Source organism: Paramacrobiotus metropolitanus, unplaced genomic scaffold (genome assembly GCF_019649055.1).
Source record: "Paramacrobiotus metropolitanus isolate TYO unplaced genomic scaffold, Prichtersi_v1.0 Parri_scaffold0000066, whole genome shotgun sequence".
Taxonomy (NCBI): Eukaryota; Metazoa; Tardigrada; class Eutardigrada; order Parachela; family Macrobiotidae; genus Paramacrobiotus; species Paramacrobiotus metropolitanus.
In genome coordinates, this window is record NW_026570286.1 from 157047 (window position 1) to 176397 (window position 19351).

The 19351-nt window shown below is 43.4% G+C and overlaps 5 protein-coding genes across 7 annotated transcripts; 3 read left to right on the forward strand and 2 right to left on the reverse strand.

The window, feature by feature from the left end:
* Positions 1 to 163: 163 nt before the first annotated feature.
* On the forward strand, positions 164 to 5373 carry LOC129594062 (serine/arginine repetitive matrix protein 2-like). 3 transcript variants are annotated; one of them, XM_055490610.1, is made up of 3 exons: positions 164 to 1092; positions 1993 to 3669; positions 3835 to 5373. In XM_055490610.1, exons 1-3 carry the CDS (start codon positions 705 to 707, stop codon positions 4944 to 4946), a joined length of 3177 nt encoding a protein of 1058 aa, XP_055346585.1. In that variant the 5' UTR covers positions 164 to 704; the 3' UTR covers positions 4947 to 5373. The 3 variants fall into 3 exon arrangements, with proteins under 3 accessions (XP_055346585.1, XP_055346584.1, XP_055346583.1); XM_055490609.1 differs by having other exon boundaries at positions 166 to 1092; positions 3832 to 5373; XM_055490608.1 differs by having other exon boundaries at positions 168 to 1092; positions 1993 to 5373.
* A 2423-nt stretch (positions 5374 to 7796) lies between these two features.
* LOC129594206 (uncharacterized) lies at positions 7797 to 10141 on the reverse strand. The gene is made up of 3 exons (XM_055490819.1): positions 9254 to 10141; positions 8506 to 9108; positions 7797 to 8361 (listed from the first exon to the last, which is right to left on the reverse strand). Exons 1-3 carry the CDS (start codon positions 10034 to 10036, stop codon positions 8041 to 8043), a joined length of 1707 nt encoding a protein of 568 aa, XP_055346794.1. The 5' UTR covers positions 10037 to 10141; the 3' UTR covers positions 7797 to 8040.
* Positions 10142 to 10248: 107 nt separating this feature from the next.
* On the forward strand, positions 10249 to 12908 carry LOC129594236 (ribosome production factor 2 homolog). The gene is made up of 10 exons (XM_055490857.1): positions 10249 to 10376; positions 10447 to 10579; positions 10644 to 10681; positions 10772 to 10811; positions 11312 to 11393; positions 11500 to 11576; positions 11661 to 11760; positions 11821 to 11923; positions 12027 to 12183; positions 12541 to 12908. Exons 1-10 carry the CDS (start codon positions 10354 to 10356, stop codon positions 12757 to 12759), a joined length of 972 nt encoding a protein of 323 aa, XP_055346832.1. The 5' UTR covers positions 10249 to 10353; the 3' UTR covers positions 12760 to 12908.
* A 458-nt stretch (positions 12909 to 13366) lies between these two features.
* Positions 13367 to 15170, forward strand: LOC129594237 (ATP synthase subunit s, mitochondrial-like). Its single transcript, XM_055490858.1, has 3 exons — positions 13367 to 13901; positions 14165 to 14373; positions 14647 to 15170. The coding sequence occupies exons 1-3, from the start codon at positions 13657 to 13659 to the stop codon at positions 14925 to 14927; spliced, it is 735 nt and encodes a 244-aa protein (XP_055346833.1). The 5' UTR covers positions 13367 to 13656; the 3' UTR covers positions 14928 to 15170.
* On the reverse strand, positions 15153 to 18730 carry LOC129594234 (uncharacterized). The gene is made up of 8 exons (XM_055490854.1): positions 18333 to 18730; positions 18099 to 18190; positions 17689 to 18030; positions 17124 to 17346; positions 16858 to 16940; positions 16504 to 16778; positions 15740 to 16031; positions 15153 to 15678 (listed from the first exon to the last, which is right to left on the reverse strand). Exons 1-8 carry the CDS (start codon positions 18426 to 18428, stop codon positions 15435 to 15437), a joined length of 1647 nt encoding a protein of 548 aa, XP_055346829.1. The 5' UTR covers positions 18429 to 18730; the 3' UTR covers positions 15153 to 15434.
* Between the last annotated feature and the right edge of the window lie 621 nt (positions 18731 to 19351).

Below are 19351 nucleotides of genomic sequence, written 5' to 3' on the forward strand. Positions count from 1 at the left end.
AGTAAGTGCATATTGTGCACGATGCACACAACTTCGCACCCGGCACTTGCTCAGTAGGGCGGCATATTTGCACCCAGACAAGGTGACGACTACGTGAAAAACCTTTCGCACAGGTGCACCGTGCACCACGAACAGGGTGTTCTAATCTAGCCGTTAGCCTTAAACCTGATTTTTGCTTGTCAGTTCTGCCGTTTCTTCGTTTTATTTCGGGAACGTTTGAGTTGGCAACCTGCAAGACTGCAACGAAGAACTCCTGCATAATTCTCTTCTGTCTTCGTTTTCCTATAATCTTTTCGGTTTTGTAGTTTATATTTAAGAAGGTTAAGTATAGCATAGTATGGTGCAGTAAATTTCAATTGTCTAACTGAACTTTCTCGAGTACTGGACTGCAGTTTGGTATCCCTGTGGCTTTATTCGCTTTTTGCATTTAACCCCTTTGTCAGTTTTTCCTTTCCGCTTGCAGTTGCTGCTTTTGCATAGCTCGTTGGTGTAAAGTGTCATTCATTGATCCTGGATTATTAGCAAAGTTAATAGAGGACACTCAATACGGACGTCGCTCGTTCTGTCGATGCTAACTCCCATTTTCTCTATGCGAAGTTGCGAACCATGGAGATCCGGAATGGATAATATTTGATTGATTTCTTTTTGATAATTTGAATGATCGTAATCTTGACGAACTAGTGAACCATCTGCAACTTATAAAAATGCCACCGAATCGTAATCGCCCCCTCGATGTCAAATCACGGCTGGGATTTCAGCGGCCACGGCCAAATCAGAACAATGCTCTTCCCAATCGACCCCGTAAGCTGGCTGATAGACTGGGCCATCCGAGAAATTTCCCACTAGACAATCAAGATGATGGCTTTGATCAGTACGGGGATGATGACTGGGAGGCCGCGCCGTCCAACAATCAGAATGCCCCCTTCCGAATGCGTGTCACCGATCGTCTGGGTTTTCATCCACGCAGCCGGGATGCTCGATTTCCGGACGATGCGGACAACGTGCTGGATGTCACTGTCCGCCAGCGGAATGGACGATCGGTGCGCTTTGGCGATGATGCTGGCAATGGTTTTGGCCAGCCAGCGCCCACAGGTGAGAAGTGTTTTACCAAGGAGTGCGCGTCATACACAACATTTTCCAAATCGCCCTGCTGATTTAATATTCGCTGTTCAGCATTAAGGCACTAATTTACGGTATATAAGTACTGAAATAATTTAATAATTTGTTGTTACATTTGTGTTGCTTCTTTGAGTTCTTTGTAATCACTAAATTGCAGTCGCCATAAAAAGCGAAATTATCATCAATTTCAGTGCAGTTTTCTTCTGTTTTTATTCTCGTTTTATCGGTTATCGTCACCGTTATCCGTACGAATACGCTATTGATTACAGTTTACAGACATTTTTAATACTCGTACGAGTATTTGCATTTACTCTGGATGAACTGTAACATTTGTGCTTGTTCATGATTTTGTTTTGCACTTTATTTTTCTGTTTCGGCACGAGTGAGGGCAGTCACTGCTGCGGCGTTAGGGATTTGCAGTTTTGATAATTCATCGTCAATAAAATTAATGGGAGAAAAATAATAATATTGAAGTTGCTTAATATCATCTGCAAGTGTACAGTAATACCAAGTACTTTCTATAGTGTAGAAAGTGTTTTGTATAGAAGTATGCTTTTTTATAGTACCAAGTACTTTCTATAGAATATAGAAGGTTCCTGGTAATACCTATAATTTACAAATTTGCAATAACAGTACAGCAGTTCTGCTTTAGTAATGGTTGTTTATTTCGTGTACTCTGTATGCGCAGTTTTCCTAATTTGGCTGTCAAACCAGTTCTTACCTAGGTCTGCTATGCCGACACGTTGCTTCGAGCATTTATTTACCTAGATGCATTGAAATGCTGATTATAAACGTGACAAACCATATCATAGTGAAATCAAAGTTGACATTCCACTGATAGCAGTTCCCATGCGTGCTTTTTCTGCTTGACAGATCTTCGTCATAAAATCAATGCCCGACATAAACCGGACGATCTGCGTAGCCATCTGAACCACATGCGCCATGAGAATGCAGATGTTCCGCTGGAGGATCCCGCGACGGCGATGCGCCGGGTGTATGCCGACATCGCCAACGCACCACTGCCAGATGAGCCAGCAAACAGCCACGGCTTTCGTCCCTTAAAAATTAACGTGGCGTTCTCGGATGAGGAGCGTCACATCCGGATCCAGGGTAATCCGGATTCCCCGGCTAGTATCGACATGGGGAAGGCCGCGAAGCAGACGATGAAGTCGACCATGATCAACCGGCTGGGACCCGTACCCAACGCTTCCACGTCCTACGCACCGAGCAGTCCTCCCGCTCCGGGAGGATGGAAGCGACACACTGCTAAATCACCCGAAGCCGTTGGTTTTACGCCCGTTTTACGGCCGCCCGCCGAACTGCGGAATGGACGTGCTGAGACATCGCGGCCGCGACCGCCTTCACCGGTGGAAAAGGTGCGGCCACGCCCGCCGGTCCGCAAACGAATTATTTCACCACCAAGATCCGATGAGCCGTCGCCACCGCGTCCGGCCCGTCAAACGCGCGTTCCCGTTGACAAATCGCCACCTCGTGCAACTCGCATTCCTATTGACAAGAATCGCCGCAAGCACAAAATCTCTCCACCGAGTTCGGATCGCGAGCAGCCGCGCAAGCGATTCAGTGGGGAACGGAAAGCCAACCGCTACGAAGAAAAACGGGATATGGTCCGTAAAGATATTGGTCGACGCCGCGAACGTTCTGCTACACCGGAAGTAAAGCGCGAACGGTCACTCACTTCCGCTCCATTGCGGCGTGCCAGAGTGTCTCCGTACACGCGCCGTAAAGACATCCGTTCGCGCTCACATGATTCCGACGAAGAGGCTTCCAATATTAAACGCACACGGCGTCCGGTATTGAAACCTTCCCGATCAGTTTCTGATCGCGTCCGCGTGCAAGCATCTTCATCTGCTCGGACCGCTCAGCCATCCACCAGCCGCATTCGAGAGACTGTGCGCAAGGAGAAGCGCCAGATAGCCTCACCGCCACGTCGTAAAGAACGTGCTCGACAGAAAAATCCAATTGTTTACGATAAAGTCTCGTCGCCGTCGTACGTGTCGTCGGCCGGAAGCGACCTGGAACGAGACGATCGTAGCCTGTCGGCTGTGAGCGGTGATTATCTGGACCAGACTGAGAATGTGTCGGACGTTTCGCCGGAAAGACCGGTGAAACGACAGCGCTACGCATCTGACGATGAGTATGAGCGTAGTCGTGTTAAACGGCGGGAGACGGAATACGACAACGTTGAATCGGGATCGGATGAACAGGAGGATTCACGAATGGAGGAAGCTTTCGATAATGTTTCACCGGACGACGAAGATTGGGATGATGATGATGGCGATGAGGACGAGGAGAATGAGGATGAAGATGAGGAAGATGGACGAACGGATGATAAGAAACAGCGACGACGTGGACCAGCGACACCGGAGGAGGAATCGGATGAGGAGATTGATCATTATGAAATGAATGCCGGAGAACATCGCGGTCGGCGCGACGTCGCAGCCGGGGGAAAACGCGGACAGGCCACGGACCATGTCCGTACCCCGGTTGCGGAGACGACTGTACGCGGAGCGCAGATTGAGCATAATGCTGGTAATGATTATGTCCGCAATGATACGATGCAATCGGGACTGTCAGGGCTAGGAGGATTGTCGCTGCCTAGCTTTCCTCCTATGCCCATGGGACTGCCACAGTTTTCCGCATATCGCATGAGTATGAATATGCCACTAATGTCGTTGCCGGGTTCTTTTTCAGTAGGTGGTCTAGCATCTCTGCCACTGTCTGTGCCGCGCATGATGCCTCCCATGATCAGTGTGACGCCGCATGAAATCCATCAGCAGCTTGCCGTGTTTCATCAGCACCATCAGAATCAAAAACACCAGCAGCAGCAACAACAACAGCAGCAGAAGAAACAACAAATGCAGAATGTTAAACAACTGACTGCTCCCGTCATGCAAGCGCCAGCTGGCACTCGCATCAAGCCGCCGGTTGCCCCAGCACGCGTTGCTCCAACGAAAGAAGCTGATAAGATGCAGGAAACCGTAAAACCATCTTCTAAGCTGAACCAAGCACCATTACAATCATCTGTTCCGTCGAATCCCGTCAAATTGCAGCAGATTCGTCTGAAACCGCCACCGTCTAATTTGAAACCGATTGCATTAACGGCGACGTCGCCCAACACGGATGGAGCGGGGCGCGCCAGTCCCCTGGAACCCGGTTCCGCTTCGAGCAGCACCAATGGACGGGAAGCAGCGGGTACTAGTGAATTTGCCGTTGCTTCCAGAGTTTCCGATATGCCGCGGACCATCACTACTTTTAAGAAGACGGAACGACGGGCGACGGCCAATAAAACCGGGAATCTGGAGATTGATGCCACTCATGCCAATAATAATCCACCTGGTTGGAGTCTGATTCCGGCGGGGGTGCGCAGCGCAGTGTACTCGCGGTTTGGGCAGGTGGATCTGAGTTGGCTGGAGCGGGAAGCATTGGAAAATGATCCGCGCATTGCGGTTTATTGCCAGCGGACGGGTGTGCCTATGCCGGAGAGGCCTGCTGCGGATGTCGCTGGTGATGCGGCTGGAACATCAGGCAGTCGAAAATCGCCTGATGCTGCTAGCACTGTATCGCAGATCAGTCCCGTTGTGAAAGCGGAGGAGCAGCATTCGCATTTATCGAATTCCCATGGCAGTACATCGCAGTCGGATAGTGATGAGGATGATGTCAAAATTAAACAAGAACTACCCGAGGATATTCATGTTAAGGTGGAAGATCAGGAGATGGAAATGGTGAATGGTCGGAATGCTGCAGGTTGGAATGGAGATGTGGAATACGAAATCAAAAACGAACCGAAGGACGAAGAGGATATGTGAGATAGTGAATTTTGTAGAGCGCCCTATGATCTTCGCTGGCATATCATGGAATATCAGTTTGATTGTGATTCTGAGAAAGACGTGTGTAATTTGGAAGTGCTCAAGAGATGCCAGTTGAAATGGAATGTGACGGGCGCTTATTAGGGCGACACTGTTCATTACATTCTTTTTAATTTCCACCTGTACACAGCGGCATTGCAGCCATATGTTCTTATTGGCCTTATTTGCTTATTCGTGTTGCGATTTTTCTTCATCCGATAACTCCATGAATTTAAACGCTAAATAATTATTAGGCATTTATATCATTATGTTGCTAAATTTAGATGGTGTTCTTTATCCGTGTTGTGTTTCTTTAAGTTTTCAGCTGCTGCTTCGTGTTCTCGTGTTGTTGTAACGCTTTTATGCAGGAAACGTAATAAATTCTGGATAAAGACTAAATCTGGAAGGAGACATGCTTAAACCGCTAAAACTGCAAGTTTGTGAAAAAACCGTTAGCTAAACCGTTAGCCAAAATTCGAACACCTCGGTTCACTTTGCGCTAGTTACGAGTTCAGTTAAACATCTAACGTTTTTTCTCAAACTGTTTTACTCTGGTTAGCAAATCGTCTCAGACGCCCACGACCTTCTTGAGTTATTACAAATATAGATATGTAAGGGAGGTGACCCGAAAAATGTGTACCGAATGTGTACATGCGCGAGAGCTTTCCTTTTCATGCAGTCCAAAACACTTTTTTGCGTTGTGTGGATAAACGTTCTGTATACGGTGGTTATGGCGTCTCAAGCGCCTGACATCAGGCTGGCGGCCATGTTCAGTCGAACGAAATTCCGAAGAGTTTAAAATTTTTAACTTAAAACTCGTCTACTTAATAAGTAAGCAGTGTATTGAACCAAAGATCTCATTACGGACCGGTCTACTTCACATTTTCGGATGTAAACGCACATAAAATATGAAGATCGTTCTTTCTTTCACCCAACCAGAGTTGCGAAACTTCAAAACATCAAATATTCCTTTTTAAAAAAAGCTAGTTGTAGTGCGGTGTATGATAAATCTCATGTTCATAAGCGATTTTATGTAAATCTGGAAGATCGGTCCAACTGTCCAAGTACTCGTATACTATACTTTTGGTGCACCGTAAACGTGAATGCGTTTATATCACGAAATTAATATTAAATTAAATATGCTTACGCTCGTATTTTAAATACTTACGCTTACAAGTTACAGCCATCTAAAACCGGATGTTGCGCACACAAACGGTTTTTATGCCACTATATACAAGTCATCTGGCTGCACTTTGTCCTAAAAAATTTCAAAGAATGTTTTAAAATTCGGGAAAACGGAAGTTCCGCGTCCTTTGTACGCGTATTTGGTACCATCATGTACCGGGACAATTCTCTTGATCCCAGGATGAAAGAAAAATAAAAACTAAATAATTCCGGTGATTATTCGTGTGTTCCCGGTTGTGAGATTGACGTAACACTGCGCGACTACATAAATGCTGTGATTCCTTGGCAGTACATACTGCAAGAAGTGCCAGCTCGAAAGTCTTATTTACATCCACTAATTAACATTAACTAAGACAAAAAAAGGTCACCGCAAAAAATGCTGATGCATAGGAGAAAAGAACTGAGTGTTGCTCATTTGTTGATGTTTATTTTGCCAATAATTTGTCAAATAAGTTTCAATATAACACAATCCGCTGATCAACATACTGCAGAGTCAACAGCGACATTTACGCTCGAATGCATAAAGTAGTAAAGATGATTACAAAGCTAGTTTATGCTTAGCACGGAGTTCTCAGTGTAACCACTAACCAGAACCACGTTCCATTCAGAACTGTCCGGTTGAACAACGGATTCAAGATTCCCAATTCCCACAGCAGTGCAAATATAGTTATATTGTACAATACTTAGCTAACTAGACTGTAACTAACTGATTCTATAGATTAGTACAATACAATACCCCGGCCGGATGTTACACTACCGTTGCGTGGTTCTTACTTAGTTCATATAAAAGATGGGAGGCGGCATCATCAGACTATAATAATATATACAATGCAAGTTCGGGCTTGTTTAGCCGATTGGCTTTTTTTCCTGAAGGAGATTCATGTTAGGAAGTGCAAGGAAGGAAGTTGCACTTCCGCAGCAATGAATCTGTCGATATTGGTTATCGTCTGTTTTTTTATATATATCTGGATATACCGATGGGTACTGGAACATAAACAGTGATCGATCACTGTTTATTCCACTACTCATCGGTCATCGACCACAAAAGTGGCAGGTACAAGCACTAGCACAAAATGTGTCAACGTTTACGGTCTTTAATATACAACTGAACGGCGATTTCGTTGAACAACTTGAGCGCGCGATTAAATAACCATAACGATCATCATCGGCTGCTCTCTGGGTGTATATAAGTAACCACAGTATAAGCAGTATCAGTATGAAGGTCAGAACCTTTATACTGACATTGTATACTGTGGTTACTTATAAACAGTTAAACTTACTAAAGGGATTTACGGATCGAAGACCTGGAGCGCATGCGCACCATGAAATGCAGTGACCTATTGGACCACGGAGGTGAGGCTATGCTCGGGATCACGAAAATTCTAGATTTTCATGATCCTGAGCACAGCCTAACCTCCGTGATAAAGCAGCAGTAAAAAAGGTCTCCTTTTTACTGCTGTCCATGTTTTTGCTTAATGTAAATAATGCACTGTTGCTTTACCATTTTCTATTTGTTAGCTTTGGGCGGCTTTTGCTATACATGTAGTTTCAATTTCATAATCGTGTCACTGTTAGCGTTAGCAGTGTTAATGCGTTACTGTCAGCAGTGCAATCCTTTGTCTGCCTTTTTCTCCACTAATAAGTGATTTGTTGACAAATATTCGAATGTCAGTGCTTCGATGCGATCCCCCTTTAAAGAACCACTACGGCATAGTTCAATTCAAACAATATAAGAGAAGAAAATATTAAAAATTTGTATGTACGGTCACCTTCAAGCTATATACAAAAGCAACAAAATTCTAGCTAAGCAAAATGAAAAGATCCAATATTGTCATGGTGTCACTACGCACGCATATCACAAACGTTCCGATCAATCAGTGGCATCTGACCAGAAATGATCACAAAGCAATTCATTGAGAACACTGCTAAACAATTCCAGATCTTCGTTGTCCATTACATTATCATGTGGCGAGCACTGCGATGTCACACCGTCTATCGAGCCGCCATTAATTATGGGAAACTTCACTTTATGTCGCCGACAGAACGAATGAACCCAGCCACGGCTAGCACGGAAGTCAGGAATTTCTTCTCCAATCACTTCTTTTGCTTTTCTTTGCAAATCGCTAACGGTTACTTTATTTCCGCGCCGACATTCCTGCAACATCCACGTAACAAGCCTATTGTCCGCATCCTGTAAAGCGAAAAACAGTTACGCGGCGTAGTCAGGACGACTCTCTCATAAACAGATCAAATATCTTATTATTTTCACCGAAAAAAACTACTGTGTCGATGCACTGCATTTAGCGCCCCAGAGAGAAAGTCACCTAGATCGCACCTTTGAATATGTGATCGCCCTCCCCGAACCAGAAGGTAAACTTTTCCCATCAGCACCATTTAATTTATTGCACCACTCGGACAGCGTCGATTTCGGTATGTTGAACAGCTCAGCGGCAACCCGCAGCGACGTCTTATCGGCAAAATCCACAAAATATCGGCGCAATTCCCATTTGGTTGCCGGCGCATCTGCCGCCCCACCGCTTAGGATTTTAAAGGCATCACTTGGTGGGATCAACGGGAATTCCGCCAAGCGTAAAATATCCTCCGTATCATTGCATTCCACATTCCGCAAATTATGATACAGAACAAAACGAGCGGCCCATTTGAGCGTCGGCTCAAAGGGCCTGCGTGGTTTTTTAGCTTTTGCCAGTTCCGATGCTTTCTCCATAAGCTTCTGAAGCAAGAAAACTTCATCGGCAGCGAAACAAGTCAGCAATGGTTGGGTAATATGAGACGGAGAATGATCACGATTAACAGCGCTGTATCGGCCGGTTTTGCTGAACAATTCGAAAACACGATCGCGCAGATCTCTGGTGTCCATTCCGAATTTATCACAGGCTTGCTGGCAGCCGTGAAGTTGAGCATATCGAATCACATCATTCTGCAATGCAAAACACATCATCCTTAACAAAAAGTTAATCTATTCAATAAACAACAAAATATCACAGATACAAAAATGGAAAATCAATAAACAATAAAACACAGTAAACATAAATGAAGTATAACAAAACGCATCTTTTGCTTACATTCAAATGTTCACAACTGGAAATTCCGGAAGCGGAGTCTTTTAATTTCACCCGACGATCCTTGCGAGATCCAACAACATTTTGCTTGCGTTTCCTTTTCCGCGTTAGCACAATCTCCGATGCGTTCTGAACTCCGTTTGCACTGGTTGTAACTGGATCCGGCGCTGTAGCACAAGTTCCACTCGTCGGATTAGCCATGTCCGAGACGGAATCATGGCTATTAAGTTCCAGAGTGGTTGCGATATTTCCATTGTTATCACTGGGAATAAACGAATTTTTCCCTAGACCGTGAAGCGCGTTTCTCAGACATCGAAGAAATTCGACGCGACGCAGACAATTGTCAAATCGTATCAAAAACGAATGCATCTTCTCCTCCGAATTCTCCGCAATTTTTTCATCCATCAAGGTGTAAGAATCAAGGTTAAGGGGAACGGTACCGCGGCAACTCATCAGCACATCGCGTGATGAAATAGAAGATATTCCGATTTCTGCTGCAGATACATTCCATCTGTCACGGTGCACGGATATCCTTACATCACTGCCACTTTGACGTCCAGCCTTGTCGACGAGAGTAGTTTTCGAAAATACGATGACAACATGCTGCTGGTCGTCTGATCTTATAAGTTTCAGCGTTCCAATGTCGGCGATTAATGTTGTTCGATAAACTGCTGACTGGACTTCATCTTCTTCCCAAACGCGAAGTTCGAAATCTGAACGCGACAGAATAAACAGGGGAGCGCAAGTGCTGGATGAGGGATGTCCGTTACCACCACTACTATCCATAACGAACGAGAGAAAAGGATCACAAACCAGATAACTGCTACAAATTAATTAAAAAAGCAAAAAGGAAAATCCTCACAGAACTGAAAACAATAAAACGAACTGAGAACTCCGATTCTGTTTTCCTTTTTCGCAGAAAGACTAGCCACAGTTTGCTACGATAGGATAAGTACCTGCCGTCGCAAGGTGGCTGGATCGTTCAACAAGTCTTCGACTTCCGGTGCTTCTTTTCAACATGCTTGCTTTCAAAGCAAAATTCCACAAAAGTTATAAGTAGTTGTTTTAGGAGTTCGTGGAGTTTGATAGTTTTCTGTTTCAGTATGAGTCTTCAACGTAAAGTCCAGTAAGTAAAACTTCCATTTAATGTGTTCAAAACCTCAGTTCGGATAGCATCGAGTCATCTCTGGTTGTAGAAAACCGCGATCTCAGCGCGGCAAGCGCTTCCTGAAGAACCGAGAACCCAAGCTGTTTGAGAATACGAAATCTGTTCTGGCCATCCGCACCAATACCGCAAGTGAGCTGGTCGTCAGAATCCTTAAAGATCTGGTGAGTGATACAAAGTTTTGTGGAAAACTCAAGAGTTAAGTTTGTTGACGGATGTTTTTGACAGAGTGCTCTCAAGAAACCCGATTCCTCTTTCCTTGGAAGGTAAAACTCGAATGCTTGATTATCGCTCTCGCTGTTTATTGTCTCATATGTTTTACAGCACTTTTACTCATAGTTAATTTGTTCTGGCAGGAAACATGAGCTCCGCCCGTTTGAAAATGAGCAACTACTGGTAAGCTGCTAGTCCTTTCGCAATCTTGGCCAGTTTTATTTATATTTTATGATTTTTATCATTACTACTGTCAAGTCTACTTCTGTTTTGCTGTTTTAATTTTTAGTATCAATTTAGCGTTTGCTGAACCTTCCATCAAAATTACGTTATTTGTACTAGTGTACTGTAAAATGTGTACCGCGGTTTTTCTGAACTGTTACAAAATAAAAGTGAGCAAGTTACCATATGCATATTTTGTTTATAATTAAACTGCGGTAAAAATTTTTGCAGGCTTGATTTTATTTCGAAAAATTGAAAAATATACTGTTCATTGGGTGACTGCTTAAAGCTTGAATATTAAGAATCTGCTGCTTTTGGCACTTCCAGTTTGATCAGATTTCGACCATGCACATTTCGGATATGCTTTCTAAAGTCTTTGGTCCCTTTGTAGATACAGTATCTGTATTTCTTGCATCGTCTCCAGCCTCAACCGCAATTAGATAGATATTCCTGTGTTTTAGGAAAAATTTTCATCCCAGCATGATGCTTCACTGCTGATCACCGGATCCCACAACAAAAAAAGACCGACTTGCGTTACGTTCGGTGAGCATTCTGGTTAGCTGTCAGCAGTGTGAGATCCGGTCTTATTTCCTTGTAGTACTCATACCTCGCAATTGGTTCTGCATGTATAGTGTTATGTCCGTTACAGTTCGAACGTTTGACCACCATATTTTGGACATGTTTGAGTTTTCCGTGGAAAACTACAAAGGCATCGCTGATTTTCCGGTAGGTTTCAGTTCTGTCTGTCCTTCGGTACAGTATTTATGTGGCATTACTCATGAAAACTGAGTTTGAAATTTTTGTTTTCAGGGTATTTCACCTCCATTAGGAAATAAACCTCTCTTGATATTCCGTGGTGAAGCTTTTGAGCATGATCCCGTTTTCCGTGCCATAAAATCTGTTTTTATCGGTAACTTTGCTGCACAGTCATAATTCAGGCTGGTTGTTGAACTTGTGGAACGGCTTGCAGATTACTTCCGAGGCCCGATTGTGGACAAAATTCGTCCGGCGGGTGTTTCACACGCGATCACATTTGTTACCAACGGAGAACGGATTTTCATGCGAACATTCATGTGTGTGTTGCGTATAATATGCCGTACTCCAAACATTGAATATTTGTGGGAATACTGTAGACGTCGAAAACTTATTTGAGAAAAAATGCTGGTTTGACTTCAGGTTGAACGGAACGGAAGAAAGTGATGAAACTAGCACGAAACCGAAAGAAACCACTTTGACGCCAATGGGTCCGAGCATGGATTTTGTTCCAAACCGAAGTAAAGTGGCCTCAGAGGATCTGTGGAAAGCGGCTTGTCGTGTACCCAGAGAGACCAAGGTGAGAAAATAATTAACTGCAGTGAGATATTTATTTCTTGTGATTGTTCATTTGGTTGTCCGGATAAATTAAAAATAAGTATAGAGTATTTTGCGCTTTATACAGTTATTGTAATAAATTTTTCGCTGTCGTTGATTGCTTTATTGGGGTGCCGAGACTGCCGCCGACAATACGATAGTTCTGTTGTCGTCTTTTTCTGCATATGCAAAGCAGATCATACATAATACTTCGTAGTTCAATACAATTTTTTTTGCTGCGCGGTATCGCTGAAGCATTATCTCTTTACTTGTCATACATGAATGACATGTGTGCGAATACCGTAATGAATTGATTGTGGATTATGGTTGCGACTTGCAGATCAAGAAAACGAAGAACGTATCCCAGGACGTGTTCGGTTCTAAACTGGGTCGTATCCATATGGAGACACAGGATTTCACGCGATTAAACGTTAAGAAAATGAAGGGTTTACGAAGTGATGCCAAATCAAAGAACGCGAACGAATCGGAGCCCATGGATGTCGACAACAAAACTCCCGAAACGGTGGATTATACTGACATCGGAGGCGATCTTGATTAGTTGTTCGTCTTTTCGTAAAATACCATTTGAAGATTGCTGGTTTAGAGATGCCATTAACTTACAGCTGCTGAACTTCTGTGCTGTGCGGCCTATGTTGGTTTGATTTGTTGGTTTGTTAAACGGTTGAAATGGAAAGAATAAAGTTAGAAGATACATTGCGCGCCAGCGATGCGTACTCGTAGTTGTATAACAATCATCATTTAATATCAATCGTAGAACGATTATGTAGAATTTGCAAACTTCGCATTCATCATTTTACACTAAAAAGTAAAAACTGTGTAGTGTGTAGTAATTTTTCACGAATACAGTAATTATAACAAGTAGTCACTAATCACACAGCTGCTACCTATAAAATCTTCCGAAACCACTGCACACTACATACTTTATCTTGCCGTTAGCAAAATTAGTATAAAATTTAATAACAATTGAAAATAACCGGAAGTTTTTAAGTACTGTACATACGATGCTCTGTGCGAGTACGGTACGGTCCGTACGGACAAAGTGACGACACCTAACCAAAGTTACTAAACCACTACTCTCGGCGCGTTACGCTCTGGTGAAATTCCTTTCACTGTGCATGGAGAATCAGCTGCTGCTTTGTCGCATTTGTTTGTGATTTTCATCATTTTCTCATCCTAAAAATTTGTTATTTGTAATTTGTACAGATTTTTGTTTTCTGACAGACTGCATTTAGCACTAAACTTTTGATTGTGTTGATCGCGTAGACTCACACTGGAACAATTTAGTTTTTTTCGCTCCGCACTGGTTTTAGTTTCTCTGTCAAATTAATTGCAATCTGAGCGAAGTGCGTGGTGCTTTTGCTGTTTTGCAGTATATCGATCGCTCCTGTGCGTGAACCGTAGTTGTAGATCCTATCCGCATTTTTGTCCTGAGAAGATGCTGCCGCGATATTCCGCAGTAATGTTGCGGACGATGTCTCGTCCCGTCGTGCAGGGTGCACGTCGGACCTTTTCCCGTGATCGAGCTGCGGCCGTGTGGATGAACGCAGGAAGATGGCAGCTTACGTCGGAGTGTGCTGCGCGAACCGTCAGATTGCACCATTATTATTGTCCGATCCTGGCGATGATACAATCCAGAAATATGAGTTTGTTTGGCTCCTTCCTGGACGGTGCATGGAATAAGTAAGCTCCCGTATGACCAATAATTGCAGGTTGTGCTTTTCGATCCTAATTTTGTCGTTGACGATGAATTTGTATTCGACGATGGAGCTTGCGATCTGCCATAGTTGGGTGCATTATAGCATGGTGTGTTCATTACATATGTATGTTCTATATACAGACCCTGAATCATTGATTATAGGATATTTGATCGAATGCTCTCGTTGATATGATATTATATTATTTCGTATTGTTTTGGTGATTGATGTGGACTGTTGTTTTCGCAGGGTGGATAAGAAGCGTATCGCGGAAGTCGGAGCGGAAGTGGCCGCGGCTGAATGGATTATGCGCTGCGGCGGCAGTGTCAAATGGAGTAATCATGCCAAATGGGTAACCGACTACAATCAGCTGGGCATGGGATCGGGTCCCAACACGAAGATCGAGGCCATTGATGCCAGCAATGCCTGCATTAATTCCGATGGATTTGCCTATTTAGGTAAGTAGTAAGTACCGCGTATTTTGCACGAATTAATTTATCGACTACTTCCCATTCAGTTCGTAGAATTTAATTTTGTTTATTTTTTACTTTAGTAGATAATTGTTATTTTTATATTGGAAGTTGTTTATTAAAGAAATGATATATAAATGAAATGTTTTCTATTGTACACAACCTTTAATAAGTATCATAGTACGAGTACAAACTATGCACCAGAACAAAACGGCATTTACAAAAGAGGGGCGTTTTCTATTGGGTTTTGGGTATTTACAGAGGGTCTGAAGGATGTACGCATGGTGAAATTCCACAAGACAGCCCACATCGATAATAAGGCGCTGTCGCTGCTGGCTGATTACCTCGGCAGTGGCCTGGTCACTTTGGAGGTGACGAGCTGCGGCAACGTCGGTGACTGGGGACTGAAGGAACTGGCCAGGTTTAAGAATTTAAAGGAGCTCCACCTGGGCGATCTGCCCGGCGTCAAGAATCCGGCCGAATGCGTCAAGCATCTTAAATCTCAGCTTCCGCAGTGCAGTATCACGTACGATGGATTATAAACCAGAATAATTTTATCGGTTCCTTCGGGCTTTAACTGTAAATGTCCTGATGTACGTAATTTCATGTAAGTGCTGATGTTACACTTTTATGAATGGTTTTGCTGATTTTTATTTTATCGCTGTACAGTTTCCAGTGTTAGCAGTTTCCAGTGTTAGATGAGATGTTGTGGTTTTATGTCAATTGCCGTAGTGTTCAGTATCGCGGTGCCTATGATTTAATGTTCATTAAGCGAACGGTGTTTATTTCTTTTCCGGCATTTTCCAGTTTGTCAGCCAACGAGAGGTCATCGTTGTTCTTACGACAGACTCAAACGACAACAGAAGTCAAATAATTCCGAATGCTACCGAATCACAACAGTCGATAAGGCCAGTGCCACTAATAAGAAACTGTTCGGTTAAGCAATTCGGGAAACAAAAGAAAGAACACGTAGACAAAAATAACATAGACAAAAGTACAAAAATAACATCTAACTTGAATCATCATTGGCACCAAAAATACAGATTCTTTTACCGCGCTTCGGCTTTACGGGCGATCTGCTTGAGATCCATTTTGACTTCCCATTCGCCTTTTGGGAATGTGACCGAAAAGCCAGTATCCAGGGAAGCGCATGTACGGACTTTTTCACCCTCGTGCTGCTGAATAACATCGTAAACGCTGAAGCGCGCTTTGGTATTGGCGTCCTTTGGTGTAATCATTCGGTACGCCGCTACCGCATCCTCCAATTTCGGAAACCACAAGTAGAACATGATTCTGCAAACAAAAACTGTAACGTGCGCAATTAATACAACTGTACCGGTTTCAGTGTCAATACCCGCCCAGTGAATCGAAGGACAAATGCTCATTCATGATCATTCCGCCGCTAGCTTTAAAGCGAACAATCATGTCCTCCAGCTGGGGCTCAAATTTCCGGATGGTCTCAGCACGTTTCAACGCAGCCTGGTGGTACCCTTCGGTGAATACCAGCAAGACCGAAAAATCCACTGTAATTCTGTCCATATTGCCCCCATTTGGACGCTCCACCGTGAACAAGATGTCCTGGTTGGCGCAGGCATTCACCTGTAAGTAGCAGCTCCACCAGGACATTTCCGCGAGCTCATCGGACGCTGCAAAAACCAGGGATACTCATATTACCGTAAACATAATTTCGATAATTAACCAGGATTACGCCACCAGCAGAATCATATCTTGAAAAATACTGTCAACAATAAGGGCTGGGCTTTTAATAAATTACGCTGTACGAGTATATGTATATGCGCAAATTTAAATTTCAAACTGTTTTTGAAAATATATCAGATACGTCATTTGTCGAAAGTCACGAAAAAGTGCCGGTCTGCTACAAAACTTTGCGTCGTTAATAACTTACAAGCTTGATAAACATTCGGTTACAGTAAGTAATTACACAGTTAAATTAAACTAATCCAAACAATCCCCGAACAACTAGCCCTTCTCCCATCAGTTACAAATTACAGTTTTTACATTGAAATTAACACGAATGATTGGTCAAAAAAGCCTTTGCAGTTAACAAAACGAAAAGGCAAACATTTTAAATGACATTCCGTTGCACTAAAGACTTACAATTAATCCTCGCTGAGTCACCGTCGCCACATCCATTTCGAGAAACGGGGCGCTCCTGCAGTTTCTGCAACATTTCCGGACTACCCTGGACGACGTCGACCAAATCAGCCCGATCCTGCTCGCTCAGAACTCCTATAAAATCGTACAAAATGGAATCCGACCAACGGAGCGCACGGACCGGGACGCCGTGATAAGTCGGCATATGCTTCTCCACCGCCTTAATAAAACGTTCTCGCTCCTTCCCATCGCGAAAGCCGAGGAATTGATGCATTTTTCTAATTCAACCAATTTTCCAGATAATGCTAAAGAAAAAGAAAGCAAACACAGCAGGGCAATGCACCCAGATTAACTTACGGATTTTTGACCTTCTCTTGAAGCTTCTCTCCCTCAAATCCACTTTTGACCTTCAGCTCTTCCACCCACTTCGGAAGTTCAATCTTAAAAGATAAAAATTCAAGGAAATTAATTGTAATTTGAAATAACGTTTAATAACCTAAAGATGGCATAAGAAATGCATACGTATACGGAAAGGCCAGATATATATCGTATTCTATATTCCTTTACTCTTATTCAGTATTCCTTTGCTCTCATTCTGTATTCCGTTACTCTACAGATATTACCTCATCGAAAGAGGTGCGCCACTTGGTCGGAAGGTGGAGAACGACGGACTCACCATCGTGGCGGTGTCTGAACTCGCACGGGCGGGAGCATGTAATAACGAATCCCCTCCCGTCGAATACACCGGATAATTCATCGGGCAGCGGATTCACAGACGCTGCAATCGCGGCTTCCGAGGATACGGTCCGCACCACCGTCTTAAAACCATAATTCGGCATAACGTTCCTTCAATAAGCAGAATGATATGATAATAACCCACAAATAAAAATAATGAAATAAATCAGGATTGATTTTACTGCTTGCAGGAAAACAGACAGTGAATTTATAATTACGTTCACATTAATAACAAATACATATATATAGCTAACACCAACAATTACAACAATCAGACCGTAAGCTGCACAAAATATGACAACAAAAGCAATAAATGATCAAAAATTCGAATTCGGATAAAGAGAAACTTACTAAGCATAATCACCGATTAAAAAATGGCTATGATGATATAATCATAAAATATAAACAAATTAATGATTATCGAATGATCAGAAGAATTCATCTCGTTCTTACTGATTCTTCAACGTAGGAATATCCAGCAAACTGCGACGGAACGCGTCCTCTTCTTCGGGGGTTGGTTTGGCTTTATCGTCCAGGCGCGGACATATGCCTGCCTTCTGCCAAAACTCTACGATCTTCAATACGTCCTCCATGCGCGCCTCTTCCCCGATGGATTTGTCCGGGAAGATCCAGAGCTCCCTCTGCATGCGACTGACGACAGAATCCGCTTCTTCGTTAATCTGATACAGCCGCGCGGTCACCGAACCTTTCCACGCATCGCCCAGCGTGCCTTCATCGCAACAGTCAACGGCATTCAAGGCATCGCTCTTCGTTCGAAAGGTCACTACGAATCCCCTGCAAAGGTGCAAACAAAGCTAGGATGCAACAGGGAACACTACCACATCCGCACTGTTTCTTTTTACTGTAAGTGCGCCTTCAAGTCGGTGTAGGCGTCCGGCTGCAAACCACAGCGCCTCAAGAATTGTGTCCCAATACGCCTCATATCTGGATCATTCTATAAAGTAGGAAGCAAAAGAAAATGAAAAACACATCAGACAGACAGACGGTTCGAAATGCACAGCGCATCCTTCATCTGCAAACGTGAACAAACAGGCCTCCATCTTTAAAAACAACATCGAGAATCAACCTGTACTTACCTGTTTGTTGATAATGCCGAAGAAAACTTTGTATCCTGCTGCTGAGGAAGCAGGGGATCGGCCACCGTTAGCAGTGGGGGAAGTTCGGGATCCCATGCTAAGGAGATTATGTTGGCAGCAGACAGCAAGAAAAGTCCACAAATGAAAACGACAGAGCAAATGGCCACCAGTCGATAACCTTCCTGTTTAGAACACCACCACAAACCCTAGGGTAGGAATTACGCTGGAACTGGAAGTGATCACGGAGTTGACAAAAACTTCCCAATCCCCATCAGATTAAAATGCAAAAATGGCGTCAAAAAAAGGTAAAAGATAAAGCTGCAGGAGTTCGAAAAATAGGATGATATCAAATTTATCAATACAGCTTCCAGCTGACCTGCACTGCAACAAGTCGTCTGCAACCAGAAACGAACAAGAGTGATCGCTGATCGGAAATCACGGTCAGAGCTGGTGTCGACACTGCGTCCACAAGTGCTGCACAAGTACAGTACTACGTACAGTCTGTCCTTTTCTGTACGCGGTACTTCTGTACAGTACCAGCAGAGAAATGACAGGACGCGTACTATGGTTTATGAATACAGTACGAGTACACTAATTATTTATTGTAAAAACAGTAAAGCATATAATATTTAATGGGGCAATTAGAAAAACACACACCTTATTACACACATTTAGTCAATTACCGATTAATTACTAACAATAAATTACCGATTGTTGCTGCCTTGTTCAGTTGGTATTTGAAATTTCCGACGTATGCACTTATTGCACTATCGTATGCATCCACAGACAGAAAACCTCTGAAAGTTACATTTTTAAGGTCCTTAAAAATATAACTTTCAGAGTCCAAATTAATTTAATAAATAAACAAATACATGGCAATTTCACAACTGCAAAGAGCAGTAATATTCCTCCCACTGCATTTGCGTTCACTAATAAGTCAGTGACCAATTAAATGTGCAGTTTTCGTGAGGTGCATGTGAGAAGCCGAGATAAATTAAACTGACCTGTGAAGTCAAAGT

Bases quoted from the DNA above. Each gene is read 5' to 3' on its own strand.
- LOC129594237 (XM_055490858.1), top strand. From the start codon at position 13,657: ATGCTGCCGCGATATTCCGCAGTAATGTTGCGGACGATGTCTCGTCCC. The intron at 13,902-14,164 runs GTAAGCTCCCGT...TTGTTTTCGCAG, and splicing joins CTGGACGGTGCATGGAATAA to GGTGGATAAGAAGCGTATCG. The intron at 14,374-14,646 runs GTAAGTAGTAAG...GGGTATTTACAG, and splicing joins CGATGGATTTGCCTATTTAG to AGGGTCTGAAGGATGTACGC.
- LOC129594062 (XM_055490608.1), top strand. From the start codon at position 705: ATGCCACCGAATCGTAATCGCCCCCTCGATGTCAAATCACGGCTGGGA. The intron at 1,093-1,992 runs GTGAGAAGTGTT...TCTGCTTGACAG, and splicing joins TGGCCAGCCAGCGCCCACAG to ATCTTCGTCATAAAATCAAT.
- LOC129594236 (XM_055490857.1), top strand. From the start codon at position 10,354: ATGAGTCTTCAACGTAAAGTCCA. The intron at 10,812-11,311 runs GTAAGCTGCTAG...CCTGTGTTTTAG, and splicing joins TTGAAAATGAGCAACTACTG to GAAAAATTTTCATCCCAGCA. The intron at 11,577-11,660 runs GTAGGTTTCAGT...TTTTGTTTTCAG, and splicing joins AAGGCATCGCTGATTTTCCG to GGTATTTCACCTCCATTAGG.
- LOC129594206 (XM_055490819.1), bottom strand. From the start codon at position 10,036: ATGGATAGTAGTGGTGGTAACGGACATCCCTCATCCAGCACTTGCGCT. The intron at 9,109-9,253 runs GTAAGCAAAAGA...TTTGCATTGCAG, and splicing joins CCAGTTGTGAACATTTGAAT to AATGATGTGATTCGATATGC. The intron at 8,362-8,505 runs GTGCGATCTAGG...TTCGCTTTACAG, and splicing joins GGGCGATCACATATTCAAAG to GATGCGGACAATAGGCTTGT.
- LOC129594234 (XM_055490854.1), bottom strand. From the start codon at position 18,428: ATGGGATCCCGAACTTCCCCCACTGCTAACGGTGGCCGATCCCCTGCT. The intron at 17,347-17,688 runs GTAAGAACGAGA...TGCTTATTGAAG, and splicing joins ATTCCTACGTTGAAGAATCA to GAACGTTATGCCGAATTATG. The intron at 16,941-17,123 runs GTAATATCTGTA...TTATCTTTTAAG, and splicing joins GGCGCACCTCTTTCGATGAG to ATTGAACTTCCGAAGTGGGT.